The 19,579-nt window shown below is 39.7% G+C and overlaps 2 protein-coding genes across 3 annotated transcripts in view; one reads left to right on the top strand and one right to left on the bottom strand.

The window, feature by feature from the left end:
• The window catches only part of LOC126273469 (1-acylglycerol-3-phosphate O-acyltransferase ABHD5-like), a 228,430-nt gene that overhangs the window by 43,278 nt on the left and 165,573 nt on the right, over positions 1-19,579 (bottom strand). The window contains exon 1 of one of the 2 annotated variants that reach the window (XM_049977033.1): positions 6,769-7,092. The exons of the other annotated variant lie outside the window; for it this stretch is intronic. Coding sequence (XP_049832990.1) covers positions 6,769-6,812 — 44 coding nt within the window. The 5' untranslated portion in view covers positions 6,813-7,092. Of the gene's footprint in view, positions 1-6,768; positions 7,093-19,579 lie in introns of those variants that run through there. 2 annotated transcript variants of the gene reach the window in all.
• LOC126273468 (DNA replication licensing factor MCM4) overlaps positions 7,115-19,579 on the top strand; it is a 79,924-nt gene continuing 67,459 nt past the window's right edge. Inside the window, exon 1 of the mRNA XM_049977030.1 lies at positions 7,115-7,246. The gene's annotated coding sequence lies outside the window, so the exon portion shown is untranslated. The remainder of the gene's footprint in view (positions 7,247-19,579) is intronic.

Raw genomic sequence — 19,579 nt, 5'->3', positions numbered from 1 at the left:
GAGGGCACCGTTATAGACAGCGACCATGACATGAGCTCTGAAATATCTGACTGCGCAAGTTCTGATGACAATAGGGTAAGTGAAAAACCACATTGCAACTGGGTATTTTCACAGGGAAAATTGGTATAGGTGGTCTAAAGCAACAACAGCACGAAACACTTCAGTCAGAAGCCATAATACTATGAGATTGCCATCTACTACGTAACAATCAAGACCTGTTGAGCCATACCATCCAAATGAAGCACTCAGTGATACGAACAACAAAATACTGTTTTGCACAAATAAAAAATTAGAAACTTTGATGTTGAATTACAAATCTCCTGATCATACAGAACTGAGGAAAGAACTGGACTGTTTCTTAAGTCTGTTGTGTATTTTACCGTATTCATATCAAATCATGATGCTATTGTATCACTCTTTGTGACAGATGGAATTGGAAGAGAGTTTGCCAACAAAGCATGTCTTCTTTATGATTTTATATAGTTCTAATACACCTCCATTTCAACAGTCCTGAATATATAGAAAAGCACAAAAAAACCAACCTACAATGTATCACTACAGAAATTATGAACCTAGTCAATAAGAAATCTCAAGCATTTACTCAGTTGCTACTAGTGGAACAACTGACGAGATGACGTCAAGTTTCCGTGGGCAGCATTACTTCAAAATACGCATTCCCAGCAAACCGAATAAATATGGTCTGAAAATGAAATGTCTTGCACATTCTATAAGACACTATGTTCTAAATATGTATTTGTACTATGGTAAAAATACTGATGGGCTCACTTTGACAGATGAAGAGGAGAAAGTACCATTACCAGTACAAGTTTGTCTACAATTAAGCCAACCAATTCTGAACACCAATCATAACATTATGACTGACAGCTGGTACACCTCATTGGAATGTGTCAATACTATATGAACAAAAGGCATTATAGAGGTAGGGATGATGAAAAACAAAAAGGAAATTCCTAAAGAATTTTTGCCACAAAAGGATCGTTCAATTGGATCTTCGCTCTTCGGATTCACAAAAGAAGCAAAAATTGTCAAATATGTACAAAAAAAATAAGAGCATCATACTTGTGTCTTTGATTCAGCACGACAACATAAGTCTGAAATCATTATCCACCATAACGCCACAGCTGTACTCTGTATATTCAAGCACTCACAGAACACATTGTTGGCTTATGCCTTTTCTATATACACCGTTGGATATGAGTGCATTGAATGCTTACATCATACAATAGTCATGAAAGAGCTGAAATGACACATATGTTATTCTTGAAAGGCATTGCTAAGGCTTTATGTGATCTATATATAAAATTGAGATGCTATAATCAGAGACTGTGCGCACAACTTTAAATAAGCATTGCCACAACTATCACAATTTCACAGGCAAGGAAGGGAACTCTAAAACTGGATAAGAACAAAAGAAGTGATGCTCATTCCATCTGCCTGGAAAGAGTGCGAAGATGTCTACTTATATAGAGTAAGTGTAAATGAAGTGTAAGCAGTCCGTATGCATGACTTGTGGAAATACTGCATGCAATTCATGCCTGTAATTGGTCAAGTGGTAGATTTTTTAGAAACATGCAATTTTTTTGTTAATTTTGTGATACAACATACTTTTATTAACTAGGAGACAAAATATTGGTTTAGTTAACTTTTTTATTTTGTATTTTCTTTATATTTTGGTAAATCACACATTTTAAGCCTACAAAAAGTGATATTGTAAGTGTCATTTAGACAAAGAATTGTAAGCTCCTACTGTTGATTTTGATGGGTCAATGGAAGCGTCCAATTCCATCCATCGGGTTTGATCCGTGACTTAATCCTTCTGGACACCACACATCACAACAGTGTGGAGTTTAGTTTGTGAGTGCGGCATGTTTATAGGTGTCCTTTTGATGCAGTCGGCGGTGCTCTCTGTTGGTGTGTTTATGGGTTGCATGTTATGTGGTGTATTGGGTTCAGCTGCATGTTAGTCCTTGACGTGTGCGATATTGCTGTTGACTGTGCGTTTACAGGAATAGTTTTCAGTGAGTTATAGATTTAGTTTTTGTTGTGTCTAAGTTATTGTAGTGTTGTTTGCTGTTCGTCGTGTATGAATTTGTTTACGTTACTTTGTTTATGCCTTTGTTAGGTATGGATATGACGACAAATTGAACAGTACGCCTTTGTGTGTGTAGATGGAGGACAGTGCTTTGTTCCTTATCAAGTTTCTCTTGCTTTTTCAGCTGTTGGCCAAAGGGGTGAAGTGCTCTGTCTGTCGGGAGGAAATGCGATGGATGAAAGTTCTGGCACCTCGGACCAGGGACGGCTTCATGTGGAGCTGCCATAGGGATAACCTACGGTGCTCTGTAAGGCGAGGTTCCTGGTTCGAGAAGTCTAGTTTGGACATGCGAGAAATTGTGTTAATGACTCACAATTTTTGTTATAGATCCTCTCACAGTTTCTGTGCGCATGAGACTGGTGTGAGAGGACCGTGCTTGATTGGTTTTCATTTTGTCGTGAGGTGTATTCAGCGTATATTAAGCGCAGGAGTAAGTTGGGTGGGCCTGGGGTGGTGGTGGTGGTTGACGAGTCGCAGTTTGGGAAGAAGTAGGATGGGAGAGGTAAGTCTTTGGTTGGTGTATGGGTCTGGGGGAGGGGGCTGTTTTATCGGGAGGGGGGGGGGGGGTTCAGAATGTGTATTTAGGGTTTTGGAGGGACGGACAAAAAGGGAATTAGTGGGATTAATTGAGGATTTCATAGAAGAGGGGAGTACCATAGTTTCAGATGCGTTTTCATCTTATAGGGAGTTTAGTAGTTAAACATGCCATTGAGTTTAAAAATGATGAGACCAGGGCCTGTACGAATACCATGGAGGGGTTTTGGGGGGCCGTTAAGTCAGTTATTGGAAGGGGGAAGAGGCACTCTTCTAATCTTCAGTCTCATTTAGATGAGTACAGTTGGCAGAAGAGTGTCCCTGAGGGCTATTGTATATTTTAGTTTTTTTAAAGGTCAGTTAGTACAATGTACCCAAAGGTTGTTGGTTAGGGAGGTGTCATGTAGGGGGGGGTTAGTTGTTGGCAAGTTTTTTGGAGGTAGACAGATGGTGGTTGTTGTGGAATATCTCTTTTGTTGCTGTTGAGTTGTAGTGTGAGATTGAGTTTTTTTTGTTTTTATTGTTTATGGGTCTTTGATTTGGGGGGAGGGGGGTGGGGTGGGTTGGGACTTTTTTTTTGTTGTTTTTTTTTTTTTTTTTCTCTTTCCTTGAGTGGGTTTGTGTGTGTGAGAGTGTGGTGTCTTGTTTTTTTTGTGGTAGCAATAATTGTGGCAGTGGTGAAAGTTTTGGAGTTTTATAATGTGGTATCAATAGTTGCTGTTGAGCTATATAGGTCAAGGGAAGTGACAGATTCCAGAGGATATGATGTGTAGTGGAATTTGGTAATGTTGTGGGGTCATTTTATTTTGTCATTTTGTGTCGTTTCATACAGTGGCCTGTGTTTATATTTAGTTTGATCCCACCAAAAAAAAACCCAATTTCCCACGGTTGTCCCATTAGTTTCATTATATTTTTTGAGAAAGATGTGTGGGATGATTTTTCGATCTGTTTTCGAGTTTGTTGTCATGTTTACGTAATGATATCATAGGCACGAGGCATATGGGAGTTGTGAATGGTCTTTTCTGCCATATTGGTGACTCATGGGTCAAAGCAGATGGGTGAAATCTGACGCTTCCGTATTCCCATTTAAATAAATGTGTGTTATAAAATATTTATTTTAATTTAAATATCCTGAAAAATCCCCATGTACACAGTTCCAATGGACCCACGATTATAGAAGCGTAAGTATTTTTCACTACCATAGTTAAGGGTTAAAAAAGTTGCTGATACTGTGTGAACAAAATGCTGGAACTGAAAAATTCTGGTATCTAACACTTCACTTGGCCTGTACAGCTAAAACAAAGTGCCCTGTATCACAAGACCAAAGCTCATTCATACAACTAATACTGAAAACCTAATCTTAGCAATGTAGGTAAAACAAGTGCCACAATTCCTACTAATCACAATCCAAAATAATTACCAACAATGAACAACAGAACCCAAAAGATTGTAAAAAAACAGCATTAACACCAGTTCTGAAATGCAATTTCTACAGCTGCTCCACCACTGAATTGTCCTGAATAGAAAACCCTGTACATATTTGGTGACTAGACCTCATCACTGTTATTGCTAAACAATGGTATAGGTGGATAACTTTTGGTCTTTCTTCTATTTATGTGTATGACTTTACAGGCAACGTTGAGAGGTCGGCTGCCAGAAATGGACTAAATGCTGACCTCCTGTAGGTCTTCCCGTACTTTGTACATGCTGAGAAATTCTCTGTTGCACTATATCACATCCACTATTATTCACTAATATACCCACACAGTAATAAAAGCTGAACATATGATATAAAACTTGTCTTCAGATTACAAAAAAGTACAAGACTTAACACCAGAACTGCCAACAGGACATTTCTGTCCCTCAGCAAAATTTTGTTCCCTCTGCCAATTCTATCTGTTTTAGGAGGTCGATGAGTGTTCGTGACTTTCAGTATTTCTTAGCCTACTTCATTCTGAAATAAAGTCTTAACACTTTTTGAGAAAAAATAATAAATACCTAGGACTACCAATGTGACATTTTTGACCCATTTCATAAACTAGGTGCCAATGAATGCAACACATGTTGGTAACCTTTATCGTGTCTGTTGTTCCGATGGAGATATGAAACTTTAAGTGTGGCTTCTTTGTCATAATAAAACATTACATAAATAAAACAAACAGGCACTGTGACTGTGTAGCTCATCACTGCTGTCTCTTAATGAGCAGATGTTAGCTTTGACAAATAATACTGAAGAAGCTGAATCAGAAAAATAAGGTGTAAATGGTATTTCAACTGAATCTGATACTAAAACAATTACACGAGGAAGTTCAAATGGCTCTGGGGCAGCAATGAAAATTGTGATGAATCTTCATGTGTACATGGTAATGGAAATTTGAAGAAATAAAATGGTTTTGTTTTATTTATCAAAGACAGGTGTGTACAGCACTGAGGGATGAAGTATCATTAGATGAGCTTGATGCATTTCTTGCTATTCTCTATGAAAGGGTACCACTTAATACAGAGGAATAGAAGTAGATCCTCTCTGGTCAAGAAATGGGCAATCTATATGTTTCTAAAATTGACACTAACTTCTGTTTGCCACACAGTCTACATCCTTCAATTGTAGTCCACTAAATTCATCATCTAATGCTTGCAACATTACTTGGATACCCTCAAAAGGAAGAAAGACAATGAAGAATAGAGGCCAATATTGTTATCACTGTGTGCCACTCAGGCTCGTAATACTTGAAAGATCTCTGGATCATCAACACTGTCTGCTCTTTCAGACATCCATGTAAATTTGATAATCAGTTTCATGTACCATGGCTCATTTTCATAATAAATTGTAATGATGCACAACGAGTAATTTCACATTCACATCACAAGTTAAACTGTAAATACGATGTCATACTGTTCATTTGTAACGTTATTATGTCACACAGTACAACTACCGTTTTGCAATCTTTGGCTGTACTTATCTACCCCTGCTATCCATCTATGCTTCTCATTCTTCTTGCATTATTGTTTTATTTTCAATTTGGAACAGTTAATTCATCAGGTTTTGTTGTCTTTATCTAAAATCCCATTTGCAATGGTAGCCAGCCAAATATTTTCCTGTGAGTTTGTAGAGAATAAAAGTGCTCCGATCAGTTTCAATTGAGGTGTATTTGTACAATCACAATGATATTCATATAAACTCTACCATATTGTTTACAGTTTAGTTTGGGGTTCTATATTCTTGTGTTGAGGTCAACAAGATTCCATCTGACAAGGTAAGTAGTTGAAAACCACTACTAATTGAAAGGAAATTAAAAACTAACTTCATTAACTACTACTCCAACAAATTAGCTGAGTATTTAGTTTCAAGTAATAAAAATTCCTAATGAACACATTGTTGTTTTTGTCCTTGAGCCAAAGATGGAATTGATTCAGCTCTGAAGGGGTAGCCTATCCTCTGCAAGCCTCTGGATAACTATTACATCGTATATCCAGTTGGGCCTGCTTGCAGTACCAAGTCTTGGATTCCCTCCACATTTCACACCACCACCATATCATGGCGCAAATCAAACAGGCAGTATCTAATGCTGAAGTTGTATCAAAGTCTGCATGTAGCGTCTCATTGTAGACAGTGAACTTAAGACACGAGGGGTAATATTTTCCAAAACGTTGAAAATTAAGTAGCCAATATTGGTTACAGGTAAAGATGTCAATTACAATCATTTAACGGAACTATGAACGGAAAAATTTTCAAGAGGGGAGAGCATATACAAGCCTTGGACACTAAAAGAAGAACACATTCTGAATGGCAAATGGGGGGGACGTTCTTCAAACATCGCTGATATAACAACCGGAAAGTATACTTAAACTACAAAATCTCAAATAACGATAGATTTATCAAATAACTTCTGTTCGGTAAGACATCCTGCAGCGTGGCATTGCACGGTGGAGTATGCAGCTTAAAACTTCTCCAGTGGCGTGTAATGTAACGAAAGGCCATCCAAAAAATAAAACTTCCCTACACAAAGAGCTTGCCAAATCAACTAGAACTGATACTGCTCTGTCGGTCTACCTTATTTTCAAACACTCCTAAACCTTATTTCCAACGAAATTATTATTTATGATTACAGAAAATACTCAACCTGAATCGGCTTTTCACGCTCACAACCCCACCTTCAGCTGCCATTTTCAATTAGCAACTTTCTTATCAGGTGGTACTGTAATGACACTTCACGAAAACTAATACGTTGCCGGTTATTGTCAGTTCATGTTCATATTAAAGTGAGAAGGAGCCATGAATAAGGAATGATATAACTTCGCAAAATTCCACATTACGTCATCCATTCCCAAATATAGGCCAAACAACAAAAATACTAAAAAATTTGCAAATTAATTACATGACGCCTTTCAAGGCTAACACAGTCAAAGACTAAACCACAACTGTCATTCGTTGAACTCTATTAGACAATCTTTGCTTTCTCGCTAAACCAAAGAGAATACATTAATCCAAAGACAATTTCACGATCAGTAATTAACGATGGATTCACGTTTGAGGAAACGTCACCGTCATGTGCTTGAACGTCAACGGTCAGAGGAACTCCTGAGCAAACACACTACACGGTACGTCAACGTCGACAGAACGTCGTTACTTTACAACTGGTGCATAAAATACTAGGCAGCGGCGCTATTTCGTAGTTCATGGTAGAACGTCACAAACTGTCGAAATTTACTTTACAGCAGTTTGAATATTGCTGTTGCTCATGATGATGATGAACAGAGAGCAAAAAGAGTATGGGTTAGAAAAATGTTAAAATCGAGACTTAGAAGGAGATTTCCACACTCCTTACAAGGAGCTGGAAGAGGAGGAGTAATCGTTCTATAAATATTTCAGAATGTCTAAACAATAGTTTTTTTATCTGTTAAGCAAAATAGAAATAAAAATTACGAAGTTAAATTAAAGATTTAGGCGTCCAACATCACCTCGACACAAGAAGATGGTTTGTGTACAGTATATCTAGATGGGCCATTTTAGTGTACTTGAACTATGTTTACATATATTTCTGCTACTTGCTGTTCATCGTTAATTTATTACGAATCTTATTTCCAACTTCTCCAAGCAAGTTTAAGTTTTGGCATAGATTTACTTTTGGCTGTTCCATTGTAAAAATAGCCGGTAAAGCACACTGAACAAGACATGTGTCCTTTATATGACACTGTCGGGATTGACGATTGTAATATTACCAATAAATTGACTAATTGGTGGCAGCTTTCACAAAATGAATTCGTAGTCAGGGCTGACTTGTATTGTTAGACAATAAACAGGTCATAATAATACTTAGAAAGTGTATTTATGGGCAAACATACTTTTTTAAATGGAAAAATCTTTGTTGTGCATATGAAACTAAAAGTAGGTTAAATTATCATGTCAGTGGTGTTTGTTGCAGAATTCTACTGCGAGTCGTTTACGAGATATCACTTTTTGAATAGTTTCCACACCTACGCTTGTTTGTGCCATTCAAGCTGAGTAGTTGCTTATAGTGCGCTTGTGCGTCGATTAAGTACCTTATAACTTGCTAGACAGTTCATGTGTGACACTCTACACAGAAATTCGTGAGTGGGCGATGGGATTAACAACGCATAAAAAGCTTATATGCTCATGGTGTATGGAGAGTGTAGGAAGAATGCAGTTGATTCTTGTATGGTGTATGCTGCAAGATATCTCAATAGACGTCAACAATCTTGGCAATTATTTATCAGCCTCCTCAACCAGTTATGTGAAAGTGGTAGTGTAACACCTAGACAACGTAAGAGAAGGAAACAAGTGACGACAGAAAAGGGGGAAATTAATGTTCTTGCTGCTGTTGCAGTTGACCTGCAGGTTAGCTCCTGCGTAATCACACGAGGAACTTGCATGAGTCAGGCAAGTGTCCTACACATTGTTCATCGACATAGGTTCCACCCACACCACATCTCTCTCCATCAAGAGCTGCATGGAAACGATTATGAGAATAGTGTTTACTTGTGTACATGACCATTAAGACAGGATACTCCAGATGTATAATGTATCTTGTTTAGTGATGGAGCCACATTTACCAGTCATAGCAAGGTAAACTGCCTACACATGCACTACTGGTCTTTTGCCAATTCCTATTGGCTTCATCATGTGGAACACCAGCCTACATAGAGTGTAAATGTGTGGTGTGGGATACTGAATCACCAGCTCAAAGGCCAGTTTGGCATACAGGGAACAATGAATCTGCATAAATATCGCAGCCTCCTAAGAGACCATCTTCCATGAATGCTAGGAGACCTTCCTCTGCAGACTACGAGGAAATCTGTGGTAACAACATGACGATGCACTACAGTATGTCTCCATGAACTGTTTCGAAATCGTTGAATTGAACACAAAAGATCTGTACCTTGGTCAGCCCATTCCCTGGATTTAACACCTGAAGGCTTTTTCCTGGGGGAAAGCTGAAAGACGCTGTCTACATGGACTTACTAACTACGGCTGATGATATGCAATGACATATTAGTGCTGCCTGCTTGGACATCTCCGCTGAACATAGCCTGTGATGGGCAGTTTTCTCGTGATTGGTCAGAATCCACATAACTAGTATATACTCTTATGTTGTTTTTCAGTGGGTGTTAGTACAGGTATTTACAAGTTTCAGTGGGACAACTTTTCAAAATACGATATCTCGTAAGCTACTCATGCTACAATCCTGTAACAAACGCTACTGACATTTTGCTTTACCCTACTTTTAGTTTGTTAATGTCAATAGACATTGTTCGATTTTTAAAAAAGTTGTGTTTCCACAAAACATACACTTCCTTGCATAACAATACAAGCCTCTGACTATGGATCATTCTGGAAAACCACACATCAATATTTGTGGTGTAATGTTTAGGTGATTTACCCTGTGTATGTACACATGCAGGATGTCGACCTAAGTTTGCCACCTCATACATATCCGAAACGAAAGAAAATGTGAAAAATACAATTGTCCAGGAATATACTTGTGTCACTGGCTCACACAGTGGGCAGGAATGCACAATCCCTACAAGTAAACAAATATCACTTTCAATAGAAAATTTCGTTATTTGAACAGTAGATGTGTATTTTTCCTACTGCAATGAAGACTGGAGGTACAATTCGTGATGGCAGACATGGTTTCACTCCCACAAACCTTACACCTTCTGAATTTAAATTATGGAAATGGTGCCATAGTTTCTATCGTAATGCTGTAATGAGGGCTGCCTGCATTGTCCTGAAGCTTGCTATAGGCAACCCTTTTTCTGCACATTGTGGCAGAAACTGTGGTGCTGTTATCATTCCTTCAAGTCTAGGTATTTCGGAAGATATAAGGTATAGAACAGAGTAAACAGACCTGATGCCATAATTGAACCTCTAGTTTTCATTTTGGTAGAGTAAGCATACATGTGCCACAAAAGAACGTAACTGTGTGTTGAAAGTTATGTTCATTCACACTTATGGACTGTGCATTGCTGCACATTGTGGGAGCCCCTGACATAGGTGCATCCCCAGCCAACTCCAACTTTTTACATTTTGTTTCATTTCGGAAATATATGAGGTGGCATAATTAGTTGGAATATATATATATATATATATATATATATATATATATATATATATATATATATATATATGATGTGATATATTTAGTTGGGATATATATATTCAAGGTGAGTCACTAACTATTGCCATCAAGAATAACTCCGAAAGTGGACATAATATGACTTTCTTTTTGCTAGGTGAGGTCGCTTCAGAGATATGAAGGACAACTTTTTTTTAATGGGATGCTATAGTTTGATACTTATTTTCTGATAGCAGCTATCAAGATGAATCGAATGATGCATGACAGTAAGATCTCTGAAGGTCAATGAAGGTCACAAAGGTGGCATGAACGTCCATTTACAGAAGGTGTTCGAAATGATGACAACTGGTATCAATTCTGTCCTGCAATCGTCTTATCATGGATTGAGTGATATTCGTTATTGGCACTTATCGACGTACATTCTCTGACAATTTTCTCTCGAATGTCTTCAGGTGCAGTTGGACCATCTTTGTAAACAATGTCTTTTACGAATCCCCACAAGAAGAAATCCAGAGGCTTCAAATCTGGTGAACGAGCTGGCCACGACACATCTGCTCTGCGTCCAATCCAACAATTTGGGAATTGTCTCTGCAACTCATTTCTAGCCATCAGTGAAAAATGTACTGAACACCCATTGTCTTGATACCACATTCCGTTCTTTTTTCCTAAAGGTATTTCTTCCAATAACAGAGCTAATGTTTCTTGCAGCAATGTGCTGTACATCCTACCATTAATATTTCCTTTGATGAAATAGGGGCCTATAATTCCGTCCTCCAGAATCCCGCACCATACATTCACCGACCACGGTTTTTCATGTGAAACTTACCACAGCCAACATGGATTTTCAGTTGCCAAACAATGCTTGTTGTGTACATTAACATTTCCATTGTACATGAATGTAGTCTCATCAGTAAATAAAATCAAATTAATTAATGTGTCATCCCTCTGAATCTGAAGTTGAGCCCATCAGCAGAATTCAATGTGATGCATACCAACTATACCAGTTAATTCTTGGTGGAGACTGATATGGAAACAATGATATTTAGGGCGATACAGAACACAAAAAACACTACTCTGGCTGATGCCAGGTTCCCTTGCAATTTGACACGAACTAACACAAGGATCACAAACCACAGTGCCATTTCCTTGTTATTAACTTTCCTTTGCCGGATATGTTTCTGATGCATTAAAGATCCAGTTATTCTCAATTTATCATACACATATTTAAATGTACAACGTGTATGGTGAGTACATTGAGCATATCTTTTCAGCTCTCACTGAATTTCGTTGGCATTCTCTGTAAATGAGAAGCATACAGAGAATTGTCACAACATGTGCTTTGATAAGTGTTGAAGTGATAAGGATACTCCTCAATCCATTATAAGAAGATTGCAACAATGCATTGATACCAGTGGTCATCACTTCGAAACCCTTCTCTAAATAGACGTTCATGGCACCTTTTTGACCTTCATTGACCTTCAGAGACCATACTGTAAAACATTATTGGCTTTGTCTCGATAGCTGCTATCAGAAAATAAGTACCAAACTATAGCATACAATTTAAAAAAAAGCAATGTTGGCCTTCATATCTCTGAAGCGACCCACCCTAGCAACAAAATCAACAAAATACCGACGTCATATTATGATACCCATTGTCCCATGCAACTTTAGTTCCACAAACGTTTCAGCTACTGTCATACTTTCAATGTTATTCTAGGAGGCAATAGTTTGTGACTCACCCTGTATATATATATATATATATATATATATATATATATATATATATATATATATATATATATATATATATATACACTCCTGGAAATTGAAATAAGAACACCGAGAATTCATTGTCCCAGGAAGGGGAAACTTTATTGACACATTCCTGGGGTCAGATACATCACATGATCACACTGACAGAACCACAGGCACATAGACACAGGCAACAGAGCATGCACAATGTCGGCACTAGTACAGTGTATATCCACCTTTCGCAGCAATGCAGGCTCCTATTCTCCCATGGAGACGATCGTAGAGATGATGGATGTAGTCCTGTGGAACGGCTTGCCATGCCGTTTCCACCTGGCACCTTAGTTGGACCAGCGTTCGTGCTGGACGTGCAGACCGCGTGAGACGACGCTTCATCCAGTCCCAAACATGCTCAATGGGGGACAGATCCGGAGATCTTGCTGGCCAGGGTAGTTGACTTACACCTTCTAGAGCACGTTAGGTGGCACGGGATACATGCGGACGTGCATTGTCCTGTTGGAACAGCAAGTTCCCTTGCCGGTCTAGGAATGGTAGAACAATGGGATCGATGACGGTTTGGATGTACCGTGCACTATTCAGTGTCCCCTCGACGATCACCAGAGGTGTACGGCCAGTGTAGGAGATCGCTCCCCACACCATGATGCCGGGTGTTGGCCCTGTGTGCCTCGGTCGTATGCAGTCCTGATTGTGGCGCTCATCTGCACGGCGCCAAACACGCATACGACCATCATTGGCACCAAGGCAAAAGTGACTCTCATCGCTGAAGACGACATGTCTCCATTCGTCCATCCATTCACGCCTGTCGCGACACCACTGGAGGAGGGCTACACGATGTTGGGGCGTGAGCGGAAGATGGCCTAACGGTGTGCGGGACCGTAGCCCAGCTTCATGGAGACGGTTGCGAATGGTCCTCGCCGATACCCCAGGAGCAACAGTGTCCATAATTTGCTGGGAAGTGGTGGTGCGGTCCCCTACAGCACTGCGTAGGATCCTACGGTCTTGGCGTGCATCCGTGCGTCGCTGCGGTCCGGTCCCAGGTCGACGGGCACGTGCACCTTCCGCCAACCACTGGCGACAACATCGATGTACTGTGGAGACCTCACGCCCCACGTGTTGAGCAATTCGGCGGTACGTTCACCCGGCCTCCCGCATGCCCACTATACGCCCTCGCTCAAAGTCCGTCAACTGCACATACGGTTCACGTCCACGCTGTCGCGGCATGCTACCAGTGTTAAAGACTGCGATGGAGCTCCGTATGCCACGGCAAACTGGCTGACACTGACGGCGGCGGTGCACAAATGCTGCGCAGCTAGCGCCATTCGACGGCCAACACCGCGGTTCCTGGTGTGTCCGCTGTGCCGTGCGTGTGATCATTGCTTGTACAGCCCTCTCGCAGTGTCCGGAGCAAGTGTGGTGGGTCTGACACACCGTTGTCAATGTGTTCTTTTTTCCATTTCCAGGAGTGTATATATATATATATATATATATATATATATATATATATATATATATATATATATATATATAGGGTGGTCCATTGATAGTGACCGGACCAATATCTCACGAAATAAGCATCAAACGAAAAAACTACAAAGAGCAAAACTTGTCTAGCTTGAAGGGGGAAACCAGATGGCGCTATGGTTGGCCCGCTAGATGGCGTTGCCGTAGGTCAGACGGATATCAACTGCGTTTTATAAAATAGGAAACCCCATTTTTATTACATATTCGTGTAGTACGTAAGGAAATATGAATGTTCAGTTGGACCACTTTTTTCGCTCTGTGATAGATGGCGCTGTAATAGTCACAAACGTGTAAGTACGTGGTATGACATAACATTCCACCAGTTCGGACAGTATATGCTTCGTAATACATTACCCGTGATAAAACGGACCATTAACCAACTGCGGAAAAGTTCGAAATCGTGTAGAGCATGGCTGTTGTGATCAAAATGCCCAATTTTCCATTCAAAGTTAATCAACAGCATACATTATGAATTTTGCTTTGGCCATTGATAAACTTTATCACTGCTAGTTCCTTTATTGAGATACTATGCTCTGGCTTTTGTATCACAAACCTCATAATCTAACTTTCATCATCCTGTACTGGGCTAAGGGAACTGACATCATGTTGACATTCCACCTAGTATATACTAGAGATCAAAATGCCCAATGGGCGTGTACTATGTATGCTGCTCGGTATCCTGGACGACATCATCCAAGTGTCAGCACCGTTCGCCAGATAGTTAATTAAATTTAAGGAAACAGGAAGTGTTCAGCCACTTGTGAAACGTCAACCACGACCTGCAGCAAATGATGATACCCAAGTAGGTGTTTTAGCTGCTGTCGCAGCTAATTCGCACATCAGTAGCAGAAAAATTGCGCGAGAATAGGGGATCTCAAAAACGTTGGTGTTGAGAATGCTACATCAACATCGATTGCACCCATACCATATTTCTATGCACCAGGGATTGCATGGCGACGACTTTGAACGTCGTGTACAGTTCTGCCCTTGGGCACAAGAAAAATTACAGGGCGTTGACAGATTTTTTGCACGCGTTCTTTTTAGCGACGAAGCGTCATTCACCAACAGCGGTAACGTAAATCGGCATAATATGCACTATTGAGCAACGGAAAATCCACGATGGCTGTGACAAGTGGAACATCAGCGACCTTGGCGGGTTAATGTATGGTGCAGCATTGTGGGAGGAAGGATAATTGGCCTCCATTTTATCGATGACTATCTAAATGGTGCAGAGTATGCTGATTTCCTACGTAATGTACTACCGACGTTACTACAAGATGCTTCACTGCATGACAGAATGGCGATGTACTTCCAACATGATAGATGTCCGGCACATAGGTCGCGTGCGGTTAAAGCGGTATTGAATAGCATATTTCATGACAAGTGGATTGGTCGTCGAAGCACCATACCATGGCCCTAACGTTCACTGGATCTGACGTCCCTGGATTTCTTTCTGTAGGGAAAGTTGAAGGATATTTGCTATCGTAATCCACCGACAACGCCTGACAACATGCGTCAGCGCATTGTCAATGCATGTGCGAACATTACGGAAGGCGAACTACTCGCTGTTGAGAAGAATGTCGTCACACGTATTGCCAAATGCATTAGGGTTGACGGACATGATTTTGAGCATTTATTGAATTAATGTGGTATTTACAGGTAATCATGCTGTAACAGCATGTGTTCTCAGAAATGATAAGTTCGCAAAGGTACACGCATCACATTGGAACAACCGAAATAAAATGTTCAAATGTATCTACATTCTGTATTTTAATTTAAAAAACCTACCTGTTACCAACTGTTCGTCTTAAATCGTGAGCCATATGTTTGTCACTATTACAGCGCCATCTATCACAAAGCAAAAAAACTGGTCCAACTAAAACATTCATATTTCTTTACGTACTACACGAATATGTAATAAAAAATCGGGTTTCCTATTTTAAAAAATGCAGTTGATATCCGTTTGACCTATGGCAGTGCCATCTAGCGGGCCAACCATAGCGCCATCTGATTTCCCCCTTCAAGCTAGACAACTAGACAAGTTTCGTTCTTTGTAGGTTTTTCATCTGATGCTTATTTCGTGAGATATTTGGCCCGGTCACAATCAATGGACCACCGTATATATATATATATATATATATATATATATATATATATATATATATATATATATGGACATGCATGTGTATGTATATACAGGGTGAACTAGAATGCCACCTACAAACTTTCACACACGCATTCTCAGTATTTTTGAATAAGGGACACAGGGTCTCTGGTGGTTTGGTACAGGGTAATGTACTAACATAATTATGACGTGTTTGGTTTACTACCCCAATCACCCCAGTTTTTGTGAATATACCTCCACAACAGGAAAAAAACCTGTAACACACAATTAGTAATATCTACAGCACAAAACAGAGAGTAATGCAACAACCTTCAGGCGCTAAAGTATTGTGATGTGTGGTCGCCATTGCTCTGGGAAGAGTTCAGCATAGCGTCATTGTGCCACTTTTCTGTTGCATTCAGTGAACCGTACACTAGGTGAATATTGACCAACCCTATCCATGTTGCCATGAATCAAAGTCAACATGCAATTAACGCTGCAGAAAAATAAACCCAAAACAGAACGAATCTGTACTGAATGAATTCTTGAGAGGAACAGTAAAATGGATATTGTTGTTGAAAACAGGAAGAACTGTGAGAGAATGGAACAAGTTTGTTTCTGAATAAGGCACACAGTCATACCATCGACATTTACATTTTGTCCACTTTTTTCAGCGCAGTGCGATTACTTATGTATGTTTAACTATAATTATTTAAAGAGCGATCAAAAATTTTCCATTTGACAGCATTGCTGCAGCATATATGCAAAGTTGTGTGACTCTGATTAGGATGTATAAGCACCAATATGTAGGCAAAGGATCCGTAGGGCATTTGAGTCTTTCTAATGTGCTAGCAGAAATACAAAAACGCTAGCTATTGCGACATTATTGTCAAATGCGTCCAAATAGAGCCAATATGCTGATACTCTTTTCCTGAGCACCAAAGAATGAACACAGATATTCATCAGAGAAAGAAGAATGTGTATGGGACAGTACGTCTGCCAAAAACCACTGTTGTGGTATGGTGTGCCAAGTTCCATTCTGCCATATCTCAAACGTAATGCAGAAGTTATCGCATCTCAACACGGTACACCCAAGCACGGCGCCCCCCCCCCCCCCCACACCCCACTACAGTTTTGATCTCTCCCCATGCTATTATCATGCCTGCAGTTCCTTAGAAAAGGCCTTGAAGGGTCGACGATTTCCGTCGGACGAGATGTCCAGCAGGCAGTAATGGATTTCAATCAGCAGGCTGTGGTGTTTTACCAGATTGGTATGTTCAACCTGGTACAGGTTGATAATTTTCTCCATCACATACAAGCGTTTGTATTTGATGGAGACACTTAACACTTATAATGTCATCTCTCTTGGACGCCTATGTGCTACTTACGACAATTTTGTAAGGCCTGCGTATTATAGGCAACTATTAATATCACCATTGTTAGCCTTGATGTTGTAACCTGTATGTGTCCTAAGATCCGATGATTGCGGCTCTAATTTTGCCGAAACCGGTAATCATGGAATAAAAAGAATTCCTGCGATCTTGGCTACCAGTTTATTGTTTTACAAGCATCTAGATCGCTCCCACATGACCACAATTTGCTCCCTACAAAACTTTCTATGTTCTTTGTCTGAAGCTTGGACTATACCATCAATATTTTTCCAGATATCACCCTTTTTCTAAGCACTGTGCCAGTTAACGTTCGGCACTACAATCTCACAAAACACTGTTCTGTTAGACACCATATGATCCTGACAATTGGTATTCCACACTGTCAGTGTTGCTTTACAGTAGTGTGTGCTTTCAACTTCTGCACTACATTGCGACAAGCTTCAATACAGCATAGTTCAGTAATAGAGAACAGGACAACAAGCAGCAAGTGACTGTAGTGCTACAATTCTCAGTCTTGTCATACTCCCAGAACTACAGTGGGAAGGAAGGAAGCTGGTATAGCAACGATGTAATGACAGTGCCTTGATTTACAGCATATGCAACCCTTAACAGTAGACTCCTACTCAGCCATCGTGAATTTTCCGTTGCCCAATAGTGCATATTATGCCGATTTACGTTACTGCTGTTGGTGAATGACGCTTCGTCACTAAATAGAACGCGTGCAAAAAATCTGTCAACGTCCTGTAATTTCTCTTGTGCCCAGTGGCAGAACTGTACACGACGTTCAAAGTCGTCTCCATGCAATTCCTGGTGCATAGAAATATGGTATGGGTGCAATCGATGTTGATGTAGCATTCTCAACACCGACGTTTTTGAGATTCCCTATTCTCGCGCAATTTGTCTGCTACTGATGTGCGGATTAGCACGACAGCAGCTAAAACACCTACTTGGGTATCAACATTTGCTGCAGGTCGTGGTTGACGTTTCACATGTGGCTGAACACTTCCTGTTTCCTTAAATAAGGTAACTATCTGGCGAACGGTGCGGACACTTAGATGACGTCGTCAAGGATACCGAGCAGCATACATAGAACACGCCCATTGGGCATTTTGATCTCTAGTATATACTAGGTGGAATGTCAACATGATGTCAGTTCCCTTAGCCCAGTACAAGATGATGAAAGTGATAAAGTTTATCAATGGCCAAAGCAAAATTCATAATGTATGCTGAGGATTAACTTTGATTGGAAAATTGTTGTGAAGTGAAGCAGCTTTTCAAAACTCCGAAATTTATTTGCTACCAAAAACATAGCGCGATAGCGATGGAAATGTTACCTATGATGATGCCACTAAAGTGGAGTTACTAAATACAGTTTTCCATAATTCACATAAATGTAGATATCTTATGTGCTGTTTGGTCACGCATGCTTCGGAATAATAAAGTCAAACATGTTTTTACTTCGTTGTCCTCACCACATTGTAACCCGTCTGAACGGATTATGAAAGAAATCAATAAGCTTTGCAGACTTTATTGTCACAGAAAGCATCAGCATTGGGATAGATATTTACACTTATTTCAAAACGTGCTGAATGAAATGCCTCATGACTCCACTGCTTTACCACCTATTCTTGTACTAAAGAATGAAGAACCACCGAACAGAATCAGAGAGCTTGTGCCTTTTCCGAATACACGTAAACTTCGACACAAAGACATAACTGATTTAGCTATTAAAAATATAAAATCTGCAGCAAACAAAAGGAGAAAACTACACGATAAAGCAAATGCAAGAAATTATATATTAGTCAGAAAGTTTTCATTAAAGCTCATTCATTGTCACATAAGAAGAAACACTTGAGTCACAAATTCTTTCTACTTTACAATGGACTTTACAGAATCCGACGTATACCACATGATAATTGCGTTGAAGTTGAAACTCTGCGTACTAGAAAGAGTAAAGGATTGCACCACATTTCACATGTAAAACCGGTTATTGAAAGATAATCTGCTTTTTAACTTTGTCTTTGCCATATAACTTTTCACTTTACATTACTAGTATGCTTTGTCAGAACTAGAAACTGTTAACATGCAACAATGTTTTGAAGTTCACTATCCAGTCTAGAACATAGGGAACATATTTAGACAGTATTTACGAGTGCATTGTTATAGTGAACAGACGACACAGTGTTATTGTGTGTGTACATTCTTGCTTGTTAGTTCCACGATTACGTAATGACTATAAGGCTGACGTACTTAGAGCATGTTCCGGTACTGCTGATGAGATTTTAGTGCAACATTTTGGTTTACTTGAAAATACATTCTGGACTTAAAGTACTTTCTGTTAGATACCAGATGACGCAGTGGTTAGTTTATGTGACAGCTACACGATTTTATCACGACACTACTAATGAGTGACAATTTACAATGTTGCTTTTGCAGTGTATCTGTTTTATATCTGCACAGTTTTTCTGAATTATTTTGGAAAGTAAAACATGTTTTCGTAGTAACGTTTGTGGTATAGCTACAATGAAATAGCCTTTTCGATAGCACA

Source organism: Schistocerca gregaria, chromosome 5, assembly GCF_023897955.1.
Source record: "Schistocerca gregaria isolate iqSchGreg1 chromosome 5, iqSchGreg1.2, whole genome shotgun sequence".
Classification (NCBI taxonomy): Eukaryota; Metazoa; Arthropoda; class Insecta; order Orthoptera; family Acrididae; genus Schistocerca; species Schistocerca gregaria.
The sequence above is the reverse complement of the archived record's forward strand: the minus strand, read 5'-3'. Positions and strand labels throughout refer to the sequence as shown.